Source organism: Centroberyx gerrardi, chromosome 5, assembly GCF_048128805.1.
Source record: "Centroberyx gerrardi isolate f3 chromosome 5, fCenGer3.hap1.cur.20231027, whole genome shotgun sequence".
NCBI classification, from domain to species: domain Eukaryota; kingdom Metazoa; phylum Chordata; class Actinopteri; order Beryciformes; family Berycidae; genus Centroberyx; species Centroberyx gerrardi.
The window spans coordinates 19,638,582-19,660,208 of NC_136001.1; the positions used below are offsets into that span (position 1 = coordinate 19,638,582).

Here is a 21,627-nt window from a genome sequence, read left to right on the forward strand (position 1 = left end):
AGAAAGAGGGATGAGGCACCTCAAAAAACACTCACCAGATGGCGCTAGTGCTGCTGCTGCTGCTGCCTGAACATGAAGAGACAGCACATTTAAACACAAGTCTTGAAATAAGTCGCCTTAAAGTGTTCTGAGATGGGCTGGAGTGAAAAATGTTCACCTGTGTTCCTGCATCTTCATCATCTTCATACTCTTCATCATCCTCATCCTCAGAGCTCCAAGTGATACATGGGACCAAGATTTATTCAAACGCTTCTCTCAGAAGATTAGGAAGGTGCTACAGTAGAAGCAAACTTCTATCTACTATCTGAGCAGCAGCAAAATCATTTTGATGGATGAGTTAACGTGGATAAATAAATAACTAGAGCTAATAAATGAGTTCTAGAATACTATTGAACTATCTCGCCTCAGACAAAATCTTCAATTACAGAATTAGAAATAATTGTAGAAAAAATCTACAATTTTTAGTTTTAACAAATCATTTTTATTAAAAAAAGATGTACTTGTATAGATGCAGAGATATGTTCAGTTTAAATACAGTCTAAAATTAATCTTTTTTTTATATATATATATATTTTCATAATACTGGGGATGGACTACTTTTAAAACATTTTACATCTAGTAACAATTCTATGACCAAGTAGCAATTAGCATGCCAGCTGAGAGAAAAGCATATTGTTGGCTAGAGTTTGTATACAAATACACAAAGCACAAACAAATAAAACATACATATTTGTGAACTTGCTTCTTCTGTATCAACTCCTCATAAATAATGTAAATCTAACAACTGAACACGAAGAACATCTCGGTCATAATTTATTGGTCACCTGTTCTAGGTCTTCAGAAATACTCTGTTCAGCTCCGTTTTTCATAAATACAACAAAAATACTTTTCTGATCAGAATCCTTAGCAAATGTGCGCTATGTCGTCTGGAGTGTTTCAGTTCGAGTCCTCAAGGCTGCTGCTCTTCTGATCCGAGCCGCAGTTGCAGAGCCGCACCATGATGCTTTGCAGGCTGGGCTCCACAATACCGAGCAGGGGCCTCTGGGAAGGGTCTCCGTTCCAGCAGGCCTCCATCAGCTGCCAACATTCCTCGTCGAAGCCGGGCAACCGCTCCGGCCTGGCACCTGGACACAACACGGGCTCAAGTGAGTCTCTGGCAGCCCATTCAGCCAACAAACAGAAACATATGGCAACAGACCCCAAAGACACACAGACAACAGAGTGTGCACAAACACTGAACATGAAGGCTTCATTCTTAACAAAGACTGGCAAGTTAAATTAGGATTAGGTTTTCTTAGATCAGGTTTTTTTTTTATTTATTTGCATTCTACATCAGCTAGGTTATGTCTGACGCGGTGGTTCAGCACTTATTTCTTAGAGACAACAGCAGCTACTGTAGTTCACCTTTTTTAACGTTGTTCCAGAGCTGGTCCTTGCTGGAGCATTTCTCAAAGGCTTCTGGGAGTTTTACTGAACCGGTGCAGAGGTACCAGAAAAGGATCCCAAAGGCGTAGACGTCAACAGAGTTATCATACTTTCCTGGGAGAAGGATCACATTTGAGAGCAAAACTTGAGACACTGATATATAACATTTCTCTGCTGTGCTGATAACATTATGTATACAAGAACAGGTCATGTGACGGTGTTGTACTGCTCAGTATATACAGAATAAGACAGAAAGGACGTGACATGACAGATTTTTATGAGCCACTGGCGGCTCCAAACAAGCTCTTTGAAGCTCTGTCACGAGAGCTGCCTCGTGATGCAATTCTTTGACAGTGTGATGGGCGGCTCTGTTATCGTACCTGTAAACAGCTCCGGGGCCATGTGGATGGGCGTCCCAACGATGCTGCCCGACATCATGGCCTCCGGTTTACAGAAGCCCAGGTCTGTGATCTTGGCCCGATTCTGTTTGTCCAACTGGGGGAGGGACGAGGGACAGCAGACAGGAGATAAGGAGAGAAAGGAGTGTTTGTTTGGCCAGCAATGAAAGAAACAATCAGTTAGTCATCTGCATTTTTTTTATAGTTAGATGTTACAGGAACTAAAACATGGCCGTTCCAACAGAAGTAAAGCATTGGTTTTTATGACACTGTCTTTGATCCCAATCAGAGAAAATACCAAATCATCTTCTAAGTCTGTCTGGAATATCATTTTTTGGTGTATAAAAATGTGTGTATAAAAATCAGTTTCTAAAATGATGTATATTTGAGATTGTTGTGTTTTTATGCAATTTAATGATATAAAACATTAACTGCTGCGATAGAGCTACCACTTCTGAAAAACGCTGAGCACAGCAGTTTTCAAACGAAGGTAGAGGGACTACATAAGAATCTGTAAACTATGCAACACCAATACATAGAATAAAACACATACATTCATTTCCAAATGTGATCTAAATGTGACCTATTCTAATCAATTCTAAACTTACAGATTGATGCATTTATTTTTCCACATCAATGTGATGCATGATGCAATGCAAAATAAAAAGTCTACAGTTTGCTGAACCAGTAAGTCGGCCTGCACTTACCAGAACGTTCTTTAGTTTGATGTCTCTGTGCAAGAGGCCCTGACTGTGCAAGAAGCGGATTCCCTCCACCACATCCAGCGCAATCTGAAGTCTCTCCCTCAGTGATAAACCAGCCTGGGAGAGACAGACCGGGATGACACATAAGACACAGGGGAGACGGACAAGAAGAGAAAGACAAAACTGGAGACAGGGAGCAAGATGGAAGTGTGCGTTGCCCTTCAAATAAACCAATGATACATCTCCTTTTTCACGCACTGCAATATTAAGTCACCTTCAAGCCTGTGTAGAGATCTCTGTGCAGTCGCTCCATAATAAGCAGCACAGCAATGCTGGAACCGCCTCCATAGGTATGATCAATCACAGAGCCGTGCAGGTCCACCAGGCGTGCATGCTTAGGAAGGGACCTGAGCCAAAACACCCAGAAGGAGAGGGGGGGAGAATAAAATATTTTAGTCATATGACCAGAAAACAAAATACTGAACTGAAAGCCTTGTTGAGGTGTCCACACGAGGGCAGCCCTGTCACAGCTTTACTAAGAACGGCAAGTTCTGCATTCCTCAGATTGACTGTTGAAATAGCCAAGCATTAATAACACTGTGACACGTCAGAATTAATGTGCTGATGGTGCATAAAATAGCCTCAAGGCCTGAACAGTCAAAACAAAATGTATTTTAGAAGCAGGGCGTGGTTGGGCCAGATATGAAGTCAACTGTCGTGTCCAATGACTTTTAACATGCAGACTTGTTTGCATGTTACCTGGGGCAGTTTGGTGCAATGCCTTCAAATAACTAACCACCGAGAAACACTTCAGACACTGGGTTGTGGCTGAGATCATACCAAAGCAGCCGTCTTTATATTGTCTTTAGCCCTCTGTGTGCGGTTTCTAACTCCTTACTACTCATTGGCTCACCTTGTATAGTGAAACTCCAGAGCCAGGTCATTCCAGTGTTTATCGTCGGGCGGCACCACAGATTTTAAGGCGCAGGGGTAACGTCCTCCCCAACTGTCACACAAGTACACCACTCCATATTGGCCCCGGCCCAGCTCTCGCCCAAGCTTGGGCTTGCCTGTCAGAATACAATGCAGTTCGTTTTACTCCAAGTGAGAGTTTATGTTTGAACAAAGGTTGCAATGTTAAAAAAAGGATCAAGTTGTCACTTTACGTTGTACATCGGCTAGGGGAGGTTTGACACTGTGACGCAGTCCTGATTTATTAACTCGCTCCCTAATCTTGATTTACTTAATGATGTCACAAATGCCTGCACACAAGAATACTACAATTACTAGAGTTTAAAAAAGGTATTTTTTATTTAGATTCTTGATATTTTATTCTATTACCTGGCATGCATAAAAAAAATATGCGCAGACAACATACCATACAGAGTTAATGTGTACTGAGTCGAATAAGATTAGTGTGCTGTAAAATATGCACCTCTTTCTACAGGGTGTGAGTAGGCTCTGTGAGTTCAGCTCTGTCTCTCTCTGTGTGTGTGTGTGTGTGTGTGTGTGTGTGTGTGTGTGTGTGTGTGTGTGTGAACTGCGAGAGAATTCGGTGGTGACTCACCATGCAGCAGCACATCCCTGAGGGAGCGGCTCTCTAGAGACAGGCGGGCCAGGCGAGGGGCGTGGTCCTTCCTCACACGTAGCCACAGGTCCTCAGTGCGCTCCAGCCGCCCTGTGTGGCCTTCCTCCAGCTGGAAATTCCCACACAAAAGAAAAAAAACACATCATAAACCTCCCATGGCTTAGTATTAAGAACTGTGAGCAGCTACTAAATGAAAGGTTTCTTTATAAAATGCTTTGTATCCACTACACTAAAATTTTGCTCACACAACTGTTTTGTAAGCAAAAGTCTTAAGATGACGTATAACTTTCACAGTAACCCACAATGTGCTTTCTTTGTATGTAAACAGTCATTTTGTAAAAGTGGATGTCACTTTTTCTTTTTTTTTCTTTTTTTAAATGGTCGAGATCTCATTTGTGAATGAAACTCGTTAAATGCATCAACACATCCTGAAAGAGGCACACAGACAGGGATGTATGGTCCTGGTCCATACTGTTGTATCTAATTATGTCCTCTTTGTCTCATCTTCCATTGGTCACTTATACAAAAGAGGGGGCCATCGCTATGGAAACAGCACTCTGTGGTGCCTGTTGCCAAGAACAGCCACCCTAAGGTTCTCAGTGGCTACAGGCTAGCTGTCCTTGACCTCTTTAGTGATGATAGTAAAGTCATTTGAGAGATGAAATAACATAGAGCTCCTGGCCAAAACAGAGCATCTCCTTGCCCCGTGTCAGTTTGCCTATAGAGCCACAAGACGCTACTGTCATTGTGAAAAGGCTCCCCAAAAGGCCAACTCAGCAGAGTGCCCTGGCTCTTTAAGAGGGAGGCTCCCCACATCCTAACTACTAGGCCCAAGTCATCCTAACTCCTGCTCACCACTAGACCTGGAGGACATGGCCACTCCACTGTTTGTTCTCAGTCCAGCCATGATTGCCTTTCAAATGTACAGCCTGTGTTACTGAAGGATCCCCTGTGTGCGTCTTACAACAACCACATCTGATTCCTTCAGTAAACATACCACAACTGGGTAAATTGATCTTCTGGTGTCCTGTCTCCCTCCTTTGAGTTTTCTCATTTCTGTTCACCAACTCCGTCATCCTCTAACCATGGCCAGCAGTAGCCCTAACCAGTCACATATCAAACTCTGCTGGGACCAGTCACGTATGTTGTTTGATACGTGCTGGGACCAGTCACGTATGTTGTTTGATACGTGCTGGGACCAGTCACGTTATGTTGTTTGATAAGTGCTGGGACCAGTCACGTTATGTTGTTTGATACGTGCTGGGACCAGTCACGTATGTTGTTTGATACGTGCTGGGACCAGTCACGTATCAAACAGTCATCCTACTTGATCTTATATTCAAAACACCTGGAGGACAGCAAAAACCATGGCAGGGTTCTTGTTGTTTATTTGTCATCGGCTGTTAATAACATTCAACCCCATCTATAGTAGAAAGACTCTAACTGTAACTTTAGTACTTTACTCTAGTTGTGGGCTAGATCCTGGACTTTTTTTAGACCAACAGCAGCCAGAGGGTGAGGGTAAACGGATGTCTATCTGGGGAGCTGTTTTCATGTACTGGCTCTCCCCAGGGTCGTGTCCTCTCTCCACTCCACTATACTGTTTATTCAGTATACAGATGAGGGTCAAAGCCAGCATGAGAACAGACATAATGTAAAGTTTACTCACGACTAGTAGTTAGTCTACTTTAGGTTGATGAAACTTGCCATGGTCCTGTAGTCAGTGATTTTGTACACTGGTGCGACAGTGCTTTTCTACAACTGAATGCATCCAAAACTAAAAAAATGTGGTTCAGGTGTCTAATGTCATCTCTCAGAGTACTATCATTAAGAGTCAGGTGGTAGATACTGTAATTAATTACAAGTACTTGGGCAACATGATTGACAATAGATTGAAATTTGATTGCAACACAGAAATGCTGTGCGGAAAATGTCTCCTTGTTATAGAGCTTATATTGATTCAGTACTGACTTTTCCAATTATTTGTTGATATAATAATAATATTGGCTTCAGAGAGAGCGCTCTAGTGAAGACTGTGAAGGTGGCCCATTAGATAGCAGTACAGCTCAGTAGCCTCAGTGCCATATGCAACAGGTGGGTGGTAGACAAAGCAAATGGCATTATCTCTGACTGTACCCATCCATCACAATCTGTGGTTGATGTGCTGCTCTCTGCTCAGCTGTTCAGTCTCACTACTGCCAAGAAACGGTTACAAAAACTAATTTATCCCTACTGCCTTAGGCTTCCTAAAAGCTGGTGGAGGGAAGAGGAGGGCCATGACTGTTTGTTGATCATGATATCATGATGGTGATCACAAAAATGTGTCATACGTTTCTTGCCTGAAACTCTGCATCAACGCATTGCATTAGAAACTGACTGTTTGTTGTGACTATCAGTCTTTAACGTTACCGTTTAATACCTGCTGCAAAACCAATTGCCCATGGGGGCAAATAAAGCTAAAACTTAAACTAGTGTGTGTGTAAACAAGCAGTGCAACACACAAAGAATCAAAAGGAATGAACTAATAATCAATGTGTTCTAGTGTTCGGCACATCGACTGCTCATAGAGTCATTTCCTTGCATTACAATCAGATGACTAGCGTATTCAAGGCCTGCTGATTGTAATTTAGTAGCTAATCATAGAGAGGCTTTAAAACCCTTGAAAAAGCCTTTGTGGATGTCAGTGACTCTGATGTGATTATAGCCCTTCCTCTGATTATGAATTTTATGACGTTGTTTATTTGTGTGGCACAAAAGTACGTTTACTTAATATTTGCATCATCAGGCAACTTTGTATATTTAAATTATTGACTGAGGATGACAAACACACGCTGGCATTTTACTTCTGTCATGCTGCAGGTTGTTCTTCTATATAGATAAAACTCTCTATATCCTTTTAGAATTGCAAAACAAACTGAAATGAGAATATTCCCTCCATCAGCAATCCCACCCAGCCATAACTACAAAGCATCATGCCAGATCACCCCCTTTGTCACGTTGTCACCCAATTATTCCATGTATTTTTATAACTGCATTAAGACTGGAGAATTAGTGAGAAATGTAGCAAGTGATGTGAATCACATTGTCTGTCATGTGAGGATTATTATCACAGCAATTTGACTGAAACTGCTTTGTGGTGGATTGTAAGGAGGAGTCACAGCTATTTGGATACTGGGTTTGAAAGGAGAAGCATGTCAAGTCAAGAAAAATAAATTCCTAACCCATGCTGCCATGGAGTGCCTGCTGTCAGGGAGCTGAATGATCCCAAATAAGAGCTGTCATTAAAGATATTATACAGTTATCATACAACTCAAGTTTATTAACAAATGTCATGCATGTCGTTTGAAAGTAGATTCAGAAAGGTATAAAGACGTTTTCAACGATTAATATGTTTAATATCAGTGCTCTTATTTCATTGTTGCCGGTCCGGAGTGTCTGCTCTAGTCACTGAGAGGTGCAAAGGCTTCTCAACAGTTCTGGTGAATCTGATAGGGAATTCACAATAACCTGTCAGTCTGGACAGGTTAGTTAGTTAATGTCACACTCATTCAATCAGGATTTTTTCTAAATCAATCAAGGCTTCTGCTGGGATTTTTTGTAATGGGGGCATTGAGGTAAATTCCCTGGAAAAGTCCTCACTGGCAGAGCAATGTGTATGAGAAAATAGATATTATGACAGTTATCTGACTAATTAGCTGGCTTGACAACCTAGTGGTGGGTATGACTGCAGTTTAACATTAACTCACTACATGTCTGTGGCAAAACTTTAGAGGAGCTTACAGCTGGCTCTAACATACACTGGTGGTTTTCCTTACATGATGGCATTCTGTACAGGTGACTTTAAAATTCAAATTAAAGCAAAAAAATCAAAAGGTTAATTTGCACTGATAATTGCTTTGAAATTTCTGCAGTTGCTCTCATCAATATGGAAACCATCAGTGAGAGATTCTGCCACTCACTGACCATTTTCCTTTAAATTATGTTTCGAATGGCATTACCATATTCATGATAGGGGTAGAGCTTAACTCACTTTCAGTGGTATAGATGCAAGAAGGCATAATACTGCAGGCGTACCAATGTGCAAGGCATTGCGACAGAGGAGGAATGAAAGCAAAGGGGAAACAATGAACTGCACTGTCTCATAGGGAAGACGTTGAGAGAACGGAGGAAGTTAACCTGGCGCAGGGATGCTGCGAAGGCGTCATGGGAGCTGTTGAGGCGCGTTCTGAACTGGGCGCAGATGCTCCTGGCCAGTTTGGCAGCACTGAGGCTTTCTATGGCATCTTGAGCCACCTTCCGCTTCCACTCTGGAGTGATGGCCGGAGGGTTCACAAACGTTATCCTCTGGATTATCTAGGTGAGAGACGGAGAAGAAGATGACAAGGAATTTAAAGAACACCATTTCTGAAGTCACCGTTTATCATGCATTTTGAAACTGCTGTGGCTGGATCTGTGTGATACTGACCTGTTTGATTTGCTCCCAGACTAGTCGTGTGACAGAGGATCCCGAATGAAAGGTCACTTCCACATGATAGGCGGCGTTTAATATCTGAGGCAGAGGAGAAAAAGGAGAAAACATGTGGGAAAACCAACAGCCTGAGGTACTATAATACTGTATGTCCTTTTATGGGTTTCTGAAATTTGCTTGCAATCAGGTTATTGCTCCGTATTGAAGCCTAGTGGATTTGACAGAGGCCTCTTGACCAGCGACTCAATTGTCACTAGTATTAGTTGAATGGTTTCTGATGGAAAATCCGTGTTTGTTTTTCTGGTTGTCTGTTGTGGACAGAAATCAGTGGGCACCCTGTGTGTGTCTTTCAGAAACCATTTTGACCTCTTCTGTTTGCCTTGGTTTGGTTCTCCAGCAGCCTTCTGTTAGCTACCACTTGTATGTTTTGTTTATTGTTTGTTTGTTCATTTTAGTAGAGTGTAACATGCCATATAACTGAAATGGCTTTATTACGCCCTCCCAACATCTACAATCTGATTGCTACTGTTGCTGCCACAGTCAAGCCTCTCTCCTGTCTCCAGCTTGATTAGAATGCAAGACTTTTAACAGGAGGTAAGAAATATGATAACATCGCTCACATTTAAGCATCTGTGCACTCCTTTCCAGGCATACTGGATATGGTAAGAATTTAACTTAATTTAACTTTGTCACAGACCACAGCCCACCTGTTTGAGGTGATTGGAAGTAATATTGTGGACAGATGAGTCGATGTGAGACTTCTCCAGACTGTTGAGACATCGCTCCAGGGTTCCTACGAAGCTCTCCCTCAAATAGTCCACAGAGCTGATCAGCTTATTTGCCACTGCCTGGTTCAAACCAACCACAATCAGCTCCTGGATCTGATGGATGCAAGATTTGATCTCTTTTGAGGTAACAGGCTCTCCATTAGTTGTCACAATGATGTCTGTGGTTGAGAGAAAATAAAGAGTTTGTCAAGTTCATGAAACTATAAAATCCTAGTTAGCACAATGAAGCCCTAGTGCGGTAATGTTAAGGGACCTTAGAAAGAGATAATCACTTAAGAGTTTCACATAAAGATGCAATGATGCATAGGAACAAAGTGGCATTTCACAACCAGAGCATTTGTATTTTATCATGTCATGACTGCATCAAGAGACAGGTTACAGAAGTTAAAATAAGGATGTAATCTTTAAGAGAAGAGACTTGGCGATAGAACTTCCTTCCATACAGTTGAGGTTCTTCTTGAACTATGAGAATACAATACACATGACTGGAGTATGAAAAGACATTGTGTGTCCATTTGGCACGGTGTCTCATTCACACCTGGTGCTCTTGTTGCTGGCACACAAAGTAAACACTGTGGTGGATTCTGCTAAGTCTCTTGCTTTGTCACCATGCGCTCTGTTCAGTCTGGCTGGGGCTAATCATGGCATGGTATGGTTTGGTTTGCATCTCCATTGATTAGGCAGCTAGCCAAAGATCATGGGGATTTGAAAATAACAGGCACCTCTCACACACTTAAATCAACATTTAGGTTCAGCATTTGAGTAAGAGAATGAGTGAAACAAATGACAATCACGATTTGGCTCGGGTCTAAAGACAGTGGAGACACTGGCTTTGAGTTACACAGGCCACAGCACAGTAAACCCTGGCAGGAGGAGACAAGTCAGCTGTCTGTGCCCTCTCCCTCAGAGAAATATGCATCAGCTGCATCACAAAGCTACAAGAGAAAGGCTAAAATGGAAATTGGCTGAATAGGCTGCAGCCTGGGAGCCACGAGTCAGCTATCTTCTGTAATGGGGACAAATAAGGACATAATTAATAGAGGACATCCCTTCCCATTAACTTTCAGATGGGAGAAAAAAAAAATGACACACATTTGGTCATTATTGAATAATGTGGTCATTATTGAAACTACTTAATTAAGGTCACTAGGGTCTATAAAAGGCAAATCACATTTGTCGACTTCAAAGACTCAACCAATAAAATATTAAAATTAACAGTTCAAAAACGCAATGGGGGCTATTCATAAAACTCACCGACAGGATTAACAACATATTCATAAACGGGAATACCGCCTCAGTTTTACAGCTTACACGGTTTTAGCACCACCGCCCGGTAAAGTGTCTCCACAGCAGCTGCGACAGCCTCGGTAACTTTATGAATCAACTCCAATTACCGCACCGCAGATTTTCAGCGCTGCACAACGCTGTTACCGCTGAGTTTCATGAGTACAGGCCTATTTGTCCATTTTGAGGAAAAAGTCATTACCTCAAGTTCACAACTCAGTATCTCTGAAGAATAGAGAATCCAGCCTGTAGAATTACTATCATTTTGTCAACCAAATGACTTGATGTACTTATTAGACTTTAAAAAGAACCACAATTTGTTTTGTTTTTTTAATGGCAAAAATCATTTTGTAAGAGTTGATAGTACTTTTTGGAAAAAGTGGATTATCTAATTTGGAATAAACTCTTCATACTGTGACTGTGTCTTTTGTCCAGAGTAAAACCTAACTTTTTCACAGTATACATCAGTAAATAGTAGAGAGCAACAAGGCTTTTACTATTCCACTTCTGGCGTGGGTCCAAACCCACTATAGCGCCAGAGTCACAAATGACTTTGTGGCCAGTAAGAAAGAAGCTGTCACTGATACAGTGTTTCAACAAAGAAACGAAAAAAAACTAGAAATAACCGCCTCGCGGTTGTATGCCTCCGCCAACAAGTCAAGTTGCAGTTTACATCCATGTCTGTCCAGACTCATAAAATATATGTAGTGAAGACTTTGAAGGAATTTAATACAAGGTATTAAGTGTATTTTTTGGCGAAATGCAAGTTATCACTATATTGACATGTATGATTCCAGTGAATAATTTCCAGTGAGAAACATGCTGTCTTCACTTAGAGACTATTTTTACAGAGGAGTACAGAGGACTGATAGAGAGCTTCGTCACATGGTGCAACAACAATCACCTGAAGCTCAATATCAGCAAAAACAATTTTGTCATAATTAGCGTATGAATTCTTGAGTTATAGCCAAAAACGTCTTTTGTGAGGTCACAGTGACCCTGACCTTTGACCACCAAATTCTAATCAGTTCATCCTGGAGTCCAAGTGGACGTTTGTGCCAAATGTAATCATATTCCCTCCAGGCGTTCCTGAGATATCGCGGTCATGAGAATGGGACGGACGTGAAGTCACAGTGACCTTGACCTTTGACCTTTGACCACCAAAATCTAATCCGTTCATCCTTGAGTCCAAGTGGACGTTTGTGCCAAATTTGAAGAAATTCCCTCAAGGCGTTCCTGAGATATCACGGTCACGAGAATGGGACGGACGGACGGATGGACAACCCGAAAACATAATGCCTCCGGCCACGGCTGTCGCCGGCGCGGAGGCATAAAAACAATAATGACAGAATCACAGCATGCTAGTTTATTTTTGATCTGTCATAATTTGAAGCATGTGGAATAGGCACAAAACTTTGCTGGGCAGTCCCAATTGAGTAAAGGAATGTATTGTCCTAATCTAGAGTGCTAAAAAAAAAACGTTAAAGACAAAGCAGCAGAAAACGCTCCCACAGAGATTTCTGTTAACTAATTAATTGATTAATTACTGATCAGAAAAGCTGCAAACCACATGTACATCAAAAAATTAAAAATTAAAAATCACTCTTACTGAATACTGGGAGTTCACCCAGGAAATCTCAACAGTAAGCTTAACTTAAAGGAAATGACTCACATTGGTGAGGGAGCAAATAATAACGAACTACTGACATGGTCAAAATGAGTCCACTCTCCGCCATCAATTAAAATCACAACTTTGGAAACACATCAGTTATTGGTTAGTATTTACTATGCCATGACTAAGAAAACTGATAAGTTAGAAGTACACAGACAGCACAGTATAATAATAATAATGTGGTACTTTTATTGATCCACATATTGAAAGTCTCTTTTCCCCAGCCCCTCTCCACAGGGAGGTCAAAACACAGGGTCAGCTACAGAACAATGTCTTGCTTAGAGGCAAAAGGCTGTGGCAACATTACCTCACTCAATGCATGACCCATTTATCAACCTCTCATTATTTCTATGCAAAGACATGTAGCAAGACATCAGTTTTGCTTATACTTTCCTGCTTATGTTTTTGTTGCTTTTAGGTAGCATCTACCTGCGCTTTCTTACGCTCACCTGTAAACTCCAGGTTGGCAGCATCCTCCAGCAACTGCTCTTTCATGCTGCTGAGCGTCTCCACGATCATCTCCTTCATCTCCTCCTGTTTGCGGTTGGCAATGGCCATAAGGGAGGTGAACAGCTCACCCTCTTTCTCCCGGGTGTACTCCAGCCTGCGGGGCGTTATCTGCAGGTCCCTCTGCATGTCAAAAGCCTGCAGGGAGACGGAGCAGGAAGGACAAATGGTCTGTCAGTCTTTTCAGTTGGGGCGGGAGACTGAGCTGAAGCAGTTCATGCAACAGTATTAACATTTGCCACATGAGGTTGAAGTGGAAAAATAAACATAGACAGACAGATGAGACAGTATTAAGAGGCATCATCCTCTGACCTGGTTGATGAAAAGATCTAGACAGCGACAATGTATCCCATTGAGAAGGTTGGCAGCCTCCACCTGCTGGTTATGAAGCACCTGGCGAGCAAAGGGCACCAGCAACCGGTGCAGTCTTTCAAAGGCCTCCCCCAGCACGCTCTGGGGCTTCGCACCCGGGCTGGGCATCTGTGAGGGGGCACCGCAGGAGCAGTTCCCTACCGGGCTACTTAGGAAGCCAAGGGAGAGCAGCTGCTTATGGAGGGCGCTCTTCTCCCTCTCTTTCTCTTTCTCCGCACGGCGGCCGGGCTCTGGGGAGGCTTCTGGGATGGTGGCAGGGATACGGACAAAGCAGATTGGAAAGGAGAGCATCTCTTTGACCTTCTGGAGTTCAGCCACCTGCTCCGCACTGAGAGAGTCCTGGTTGAGGGCGTAGAGTATGATTGGGATCACACTACGAGTGCAGTCTTCCAGGGCCTCCTCTATGGGCTGGACACTTGGACAAGGCACCACCATGATCTTGGCTTCCTGATGAGGAACCACAAAAAAACCACAGACAATGTTATTTTCCTTTCAAGTTAACCTGTTTCTATGAAGGTTATCATTAGAGAATATGTTTCTATACATTTCTCGACCTCATGCAGGGGATGCAGGGGACCAGGCCTTAAGAATAAAACCATAACTTCTGGGCTATATAGTGTCCCAGATAATCGGAGCACAGTTTTCAACCACATTTACGATAAAAGATGTTAAAAGGGATTCCGTTGCAGGAGCAAAACATTTTCTAGCCTCACAGATCACATGCTAGTTCTATTTCTGAACACATAGTGACACACAAACATGTATGGTGGTCTTGGGAATGTCTATGGCAGGGCAGAAAAATGACAAGTAAAAAGATTTGCTTAACCTTTGATAAATTACAACATTAACAAAAATAGAATTGGAGAGAGCATGAAAGGGAGACATTGAGGGGGGGCAGAGAAAAGAGAGGCATAAATGACTAACAGCCACACAAAGGAGACAGTCAGTCCTGTCTCCAAGAAACAAGAGGCGAGACCAACTGAGCAGTCTCTTTGGAACAAAGATAGCCTGCAAACATTTGTTCACAACCAATCAAAATAAATACAATGTTTGAATTGCCTTAATACAGTCAATTTCCAACAGCAACTTTTCAATAGAGTACCACTAGGCTATTTTGAAGTTATTTTGTTTCCCATGTGTCAATCTTTTCTAGTGTCATTGCCACCGTCCCACCTAGTCACAAATGTAAAAGTAACACGCAACCAGGCAGACAAATAGCCATGAAAGAAACTGGAATTTTCTTTTGATAGCACATTTTAAAGGGTGTTTGTTAATATCTCAACCCTTTGTTAATAAGCAGGATGTCTTACGTGAACTCAGGGAGCACTGGCAATGAACAATCGTGCTAGATTATGCAGCTCAAAAGCATTTTAGAAATGTGGCGATAGGTTACCACCCCTTATGTCCTCTGTGTTACTGTGTGCCTAAGTTGAGGTAGGAAGCATGGGCAAACTCTGGGACGAAGAGAAGGCTAATTAGCAAGTTGGTTCTTACCTCTGGGCCTCCAAAGCAGGGTACTGTGATTATGACAGGGTTGTGTGAATACCGCAGTGAGCAGAGAGGTTCTCTGACTTCATTTACCCGCAAGTAAACATGTAAATCTCTGTTCATTCACCAGAAACCAAACCCAGAAACGCATACTGCTGTAGTTTGTAAGAGATTAAATATAAACCTATGTTTACTGGCTGATAGCAATCAGAATTTTCAAACAATTCACACCTGTTGAAATCAAATGCAAATTACATAACTAATTAAAATAAGACATAGGCCTAATTTTCATCAAGCACAGCCAATAATCTGCAAAGACAATAGATTCAAGACCACACTGGTCATTCTGTATTGAATCTCCATTATATAGGATATGTACTAGTTTATGTCTTCCAAACAATAACTCAGCTATATACGGTCCAAAGCTTGACACAAATGTAAACAAAAGGCTTGCCTGCCACAGAAAGTCAAAACAAGTCAAAACAAGATTGAAGAGAATTGTTCATTCTTAACATATTGACTAGGTGCCTGACACAAGGGCTCACAGAAATGTGATGATTCTGAAGATGCAATCAAAGTTTATGTTTATATTGTTTGTAAATATTACAGATAGTACATTTTGAGTTATAACAGTTGATCTAAAAGCTGTGAAAAGCTCCTTTCCATCAGCACAGCTCATTCAAAGTCCCAGTTTGGGGCTTTAGAAAACATTGAAAAAAAAAAAAAAACTCCTTAAATAAAAAATGTCTTTAGACGACATGAACAAACAGTATCCCGGGATTCAGTTGTAACCATGGCAACTTCATCGTAGCAAAGGGTTTGGGATTTTTTCTCCATGGCCTAGTCATGTGAATCGCACCAGACCAGTGCCATTACGTAAGGGGGTTGAGCGGGTGGGCAGCCTTGAAGCAATGCTAGGCCTAGTTTCTGGGGCTGTCTGATGCTCGCTTGAGGCCTGGGTCTAAAGGATTAGGCACAAATTTCCCCATTTCACACATGACAAGGAATGACTACAATCCCATACACCATGGCAAATCAATCAACCCCACAAGATTGTGTGATCATCAGGTCCCTCTGGCTGAAGTCCAGCATGACTATACCACTATGCGTACAACAGGTCTTCCTTATTCCATACAACATCAACAGTAACCTGTGGATCTGTTCTTGAAACCTGAACAGGAGAAAAGCAACTGCAACGACACTGTATTCCCAAACAGTACAACCAATCAGGCAAACAGAAGACTGAAAAACACAGGAAATAATCAGCTCTGGTCAGTAATCTGTATGCCAGCTAAGCCATGTGTGAGCGCAACAGGCTAGTTCTAGCCAGAGACAATGATGAAAAAAAAAAAATCAATCTTCGTCAAGTACTACAGGAAAATAAACATCTCACAGAAAATAAAACTTACAGTATTATAACGTCAATTAGTCTAATCCAGCTAAGAGATATTCACTTACATGCTCAAAAATGGGGGACAAAATGCAGCACGCACAGTGAGAGACTTCAGTTCTACCTGAACTAGGCTGTTCTTCTCTTAAGGTAGGCTGTATCATACTGGTTACTTTAACAATTGCAGCAAACAAAAGGTTACCAGATACAGTGACTAAGCCTGTGTATATGGAGACAAAATAATTACCAAAATGCTTTCAGTTATTCCCTCTGTCAGTAGGCCATTGTGAGAGTGCCCATCTCCTTCCATTGCTCTAATTAGAATTGTAATGACTGAAACCCCCTAATACTCCACTTCAACTCGTAGAGATGCCCTCTCTACTGGCCTGGGCTATATATTTGAAGCCTACCTGTAGCAGTGAGTGGTGCAGGGTAATCTCCAGCTCTGCTAGCCTGTGGGCTGGGTCCTCACACTCCTCGTGGATCTCCAGGTCTTCCCGGGGCACCGTGTCCCAGCGGCCGCAGTTCGCCGCCAGCTGGTGTACCAGCTCATACTGGCCAGGCAGCGCCAGGCTGAGCCGCGTCTGTCTCCCATGGGTGAAACACAACTTCCTCCTCTTACAGACAGTGCCCTGGACCCCTTCACAAGCCTCCCCAGCCTCGGGGCCCAGTGGTAGCAGTCTCTCCCCCAGAAGGCAATTGAGCAGCTGGTAGCGGGCAGCACAGTCCTGGCCCAGCACCAGGATGTAAGGGGCAGCGCCCACGGTGTTGCGCAGGAACTCTTCCTCATGGCTGGGGAAAGAGATGCAGCTGAGCTGGCCTAGGGGAAACAGACAGGAGAAAAACAGTGATATGTTGAACAGTGGATTGGGAACAGAACACAGTTATCTAGGTATTACAACTAAAGATGCTCTACCACTCTAACAGATAGTCTTAAGCAACCCTACTCGCTCCTGTAATGATCAACTTTTAAAGAATTCTTTCTCTGAGCCTTATTTTCAGGATATAGATCACTCTTGTGATAGTGAGGTGGGGGAGATATTAAAGTAGATTTTGATAGTAGATCTTTCCTCGCGCCATTTCCTGATCCAACCCTGAGACTTGGAGTACATACAGAAGAACCATTTCACCCTGATTATTTGAGGGTAACAGACATAATCCTCAATGATGCTGAGTCACAGTCCAAAACAGTTATACAACAGACAAAGAACAGAGGCCCGCAATGGCCTACTCTACATTTAACATCCAATCACATTTCTCTCTCGTATCCACCAGGTTTTACTAAGTCTAATCTGGCATTACCACTGGACTGTACCTAACATGATACATTAAAGCCTACATTTCAGACCGACCTGTGCTGAGCATTTGACTGCATGACCTACGTCCAGTGGATAGACAATGCTAAACAGCCTCAGTTTTTGCAGGTTGTGCTTGTAGATCTATGTATAGCCTCTACCTAAATTATACATCAAGGATTCTTTTAAGATCCCACTGCATCATGTGCTATTATGCATTTTTGTACAGACAAATAAGTCTGACCAAGACATTTGAATGATGAATCTAGTTAGTAGGTGATGACATGCATTTGGCTTTACCCATGAAAGGTAGCATTATGGTCCTGTTTCTGATAGATTATGACTAATCTTAGGCTTAACATTGTTCATTCAACATTGGAAAAAATATTTTGGCCTACTCTTTGCACAGGATACAAGCTTCAGTAGCCTAAGCTACCACTGTAGATGTGAATCATTGCAATTTCAGCAGCATAACACCACTGTAACCAGGAATGTCATCCTGTGTGCTTAATCCATTTTCACAGAGATAAGTACCTTAACAGTATGGTGTGAAAAAGGGTATACTATTCCCATGAAATGTTAGAGTAGATGTAGCAATGACTGAACGTTTTTTAAAACATTCTTCTGTGGAAGTAGTTGTAATGCAACGATGTGACACGATGGTATCCAAGATCACACAGTGGATAGTAAGATCCTTTTGAAGTTGGCCCTAAAAGATACAGTAATGTTTCCATGGCCTACCAGTTATCTGGACAACTGGGCCAAATTTCTAAACCTGTACTAAGCCTAAAGGAATTTTTTTTTTTTACTATAACTAACCAACTCCTCTCAGTGACACACACACACACACACACACACACACACACACACACACACACACACACACAATTAATGCATAAAAGGAGAATGCCTGACACCCCAGGCTTTCAGCCAACTAGCGAGGTGCTCTCACTGTTCATGTGCATAAATCTCAACATATTTGGTGCACTTAGCCTGCTCATGCTTTTGAGAAGGACCTTAATCTCTTTCGTTTTCCCCAACCCTAATTAATACATTTTTCCAGTCGACGTGTTGGACGAGAAATCACTTGGCAGCAGCAGCTTATTGTTACTTCTTCCTGTTAGAGAACCACCCGAAATAATTTTTCGTTTTCCCAAATGATACTTTAATATAAAATACTTGAAATCACGGGGATGTGGCTGTAATTTTTTTTCGAGAACGTCTTGATTTTGTTAAATAGACTTCAAGTTGTGGGTGCACTGAACACACTACAGTTATGGTCACATGTTGCTGTTGCAGGTGCTTAAACTTACCTGCCTCCAGAGAAGCTGCATCCGAGCTTATGGCTGATGCACAAGCATTGCTATAATTTTGTCTTATTTCCCGGAAGAATGCATTAGTCTCTTTCAGGTTCTTTTTCAGTTGTATGGAGTGCTTGTTGAAGCTGTTAAATATCCGTGTTAGCTCTCGAGCTAAAGGAGTCGTTTTCTGTAAACTTCCCTCCATGATCAATAGTTGAACTGCTGTCGACTCCTGCTCCGATTTGCAAGGGTACTACTGCAAGGCAGGTACCGATTCTTACAACACTCAAATTAAGTCTTGGCTGAGAGATGCTCAAAGACAATTCAATGAATCAACTGCTCTGTGGTCATATCTATACGTGCTAGTTAACAGTTAGCGTTGTGTTTGTCCATCATACAGCGAGGCTGTTAGATAACCAACTAAAAAATAAACGCCTTCGCTCGTAGTCCCACCATCGATTTCTTTAGCATTAGTGTTGGACAGTCAGCGTCCCTACAGTCGCTAGTGTCAATGAATAAAGGCATTAAGGCTTTTATTGTTGTGATGGAAAGCTGAGTAGCACAGCTAACATCGTGCCATAGCCTTGAGCGCGAGACTAGTGTTGACTCAAGGCAAGATTTTGACAATTAGCTAGCAATGTTACTGCTATTTAGCCATCTTCTACTAGCTGCCTCGACTAGTTAGCTAATTTAACCTCGACTGTGTGACTGACTGCAACCCAAATGAGCGCCTTGAAAAACAAACAATGCCAAAAGTCAAACGTCAATGTTTTGTTTATGGCAAATGTGCTAATCTGATTCCTGCTTCCTAGCTACGGTCCAAGTAGCGTTACTAGCCAGTAGGCATCTCCGGTCCTCGCCTTGGCCTGGCACACAGACATGCCCTTTCAACTCACGTAAACAGTCCCGGACATAGCTTTACAGCCATACAGCTGAATGTAAAGAGGAGGCGAACTTTAGTCCGTTGCCTCTGAATGACAGCGGCCTGTTCACAACAAAACGTTGGTGTTTTCTTGAGGTTCCGTGGGAAGATGTATTCCTAAACTGGCTCTGGCCCAAGGAAGCTAGCAGACATCTTCAACACCGCCGACCGACGTCAACAAAATTGAAGCTGAATGTTGTTGTTTTTTTTAATGACGATGAGGAGGACGGTGATGATGCGGGGCGAGGTCTGTCCGAGCCAAATCACATACAGACAAGCAATCAAATCACTGCAAAGAGAAACTCGACAAGAATCAACTCAGGGAGGGAAGAAGGCGGGGTCGGTATTGCGAACTGCAATCTGGGAAATGTAGGCTGATGAAGGCGGAATTCTCCCTCTCCCTTTGGAGCATTTTACTCCTGTAACATCTCCTGTATCATCAGCTGCAGACCCGTAGACTATTGCCATCATTTTCATACCTGTTTTTTTTAATTGGTGAAAGTAGTGTTTTCTATTTGGAGTTCATGATGAATAGATAGCTCTTTATTGGCCCTTATAGTGCGAACACAATAACAATGAGTGATGGATTGAAGTACCATAAATGTATACAGAATATTCAGTATAATAGTACAACGTAAAAGTAGTTGTATGTACAATGTATGTGCTGGTACAACCCGGCTCAAGGGAGTAACAATGAGGGAGCTATCTGCCAAAGTAAAAGTTAAAACACTGATTTATTAACTAAAACTAAGGGGTAAACAAACACAAACTACATCAAACCAAAAGAACAGAACAAAAGGTGTGCATAGGTGAGGAGGGAGAGAGACACTGATAGTCCGAGGCCTTCTTAAGTCCAAGGAGTTCATCGGGCCCAGGTGCACTCCATCAGCTCTGATGATGACTCCACCCACCAGGCTCCTGCAAGATGCAGAGCCAGGAGAGTGGGAGGGTCATCACAGTGCATGTACAGTGGTGATGATAATAATAATACATTATGTACACTAGTCTTGATAAATATCAATAGTGAAAATAGTAATATTAATCACAGTAATCGTAATACTACTACCAATAATTATAGCAATAATAATAATAGTACTTGAGACTAATCAAGTGGCCAAAAACAGTAGAACAATTACTCCAAATGGCTGTTTTACAAATTAATGTGCTTTATTTGACTTAGTGCATAAATATAATTGTGCGTGTCATTGAATAAATTATACAGTAAAAATAATCAAGCAATGCTGCATTCCATTGTACTCGAAAAAAAACGACTTCTAACACGGAAAAGTGCAACAGAACGGTGGTTCAAGTCGGAGTTCCCAGTCGGGGATTCGGGCAAGATTCATTCCGCCCGAGTTCTCAGACATAAACACACCTGACGTCACAGCATCAATTTTTGAGCTGTCAGATAGCTACGTTAATGGGTGAAATGAGTGCTGCTTCCATGTATTCCCGAGAAGACTCACTGGAACGCATTTAAACCCGACTTCCAGTGGAATGCAGCATTATTATCCCATCTTCCTGTAGCATCGTTATCGCATCTCATGTCCCTGGTGTGTCGGTGGCATTTCCGACACACCAGGGCCATTTCCGCGTCTGCAGCTGGATGATACTTTATTTTCTACTGTTTTGGGTACATCACACTGCACTCTGTGTTTCCAAATACAATGTCACTACTTGTGTCCTATTCCAGTGAAACCAAGCGCAAAATAGAGGGATTTATGACTGGTTCAGGTTACAGGTATGAAAAAAGAAATATGAAAAATCTCAAATTGCTGGGGTTTGACCCCAAGCATAAAAGACATTTGTTAATTTTAACATAATATTGTCGGTTATATACATCTTCTCGTATGTAAATATTAATGTTGCCTACCATGTGGAGTCTTTGTCCAGTATAATACTCAAGTAAAGAGATATGTATTTCTGTACCTCCTCCTTTAGAATAATATACATTCCATAACAAATATCAGCCTACATGACATACTTTTTGTTAGATGAAAATGAGAAAACACAATACAGATATTA

General features: G+C 42.1%; 1 protein-coding gene across 1 annotated transcript; it reads right to left on the minus strand.

The window, feature by feature from the left end:
• Positions 1–509: 509 nt before the first annotated feature.
• Positions 510–19,920, minus strand: dstyk (dual serine/threonine and tyrosine protein kinase). Its single transcript, XM_071925872.2, has 14 exons — positions 18,693–19,920; positions 16,495–16,904; positions 13,147–13,653; positions 12,777–12,972; positions 9,291–9,529; positions 8,581–8,664; positions 8,292–8,468; positions 4,095–4,224; positions 3,441–3,597; positions 2,802–2,934; positions 2,531–2,644; positions 1,806–1,920; positions 1,405–1,539; positions 510–1,124 (listed from the first exon to the last, which is right to left on the minus strand). Exons 1-14 carry the CDS (start codon positions 18,883–18,885, stop codon positions 937–939), a joined length of 2,778 nt encoding a protein of 925 aa, XP_071781973.1. The 5' UTR covers positions 18,886–19,920; the 3' UTR covers positions 510–936.
• Positions 19,921–21,627: the final 1,707 nt, after the last annotated feature.

Bases quoted from the DNA above. Each gene is read 5' to 3' on its own strand.
- dstyk (XM_071925872.2), bottom strand. From the start codon at position 18,885: ATGGAGGGAAGTTTACAGAAAACGACTCCTTTAGCTCGAGAGCTAACA. The intron at 16,905-18,692 runs GTAAGTTTAAGC...TGTTTCCCCTAG, and splicing joins TGCAGCTTCTCTGGAGGCAG to GCCAGCTCAGCTGCATCTCT. The intron at 9,530-12,776 runs GTGAGCGTAAGA...TCTCAACCACAG, and splicing joins TGCCAACCTGGAGTTTACAG to ACATCATTGTGACAACTAAT.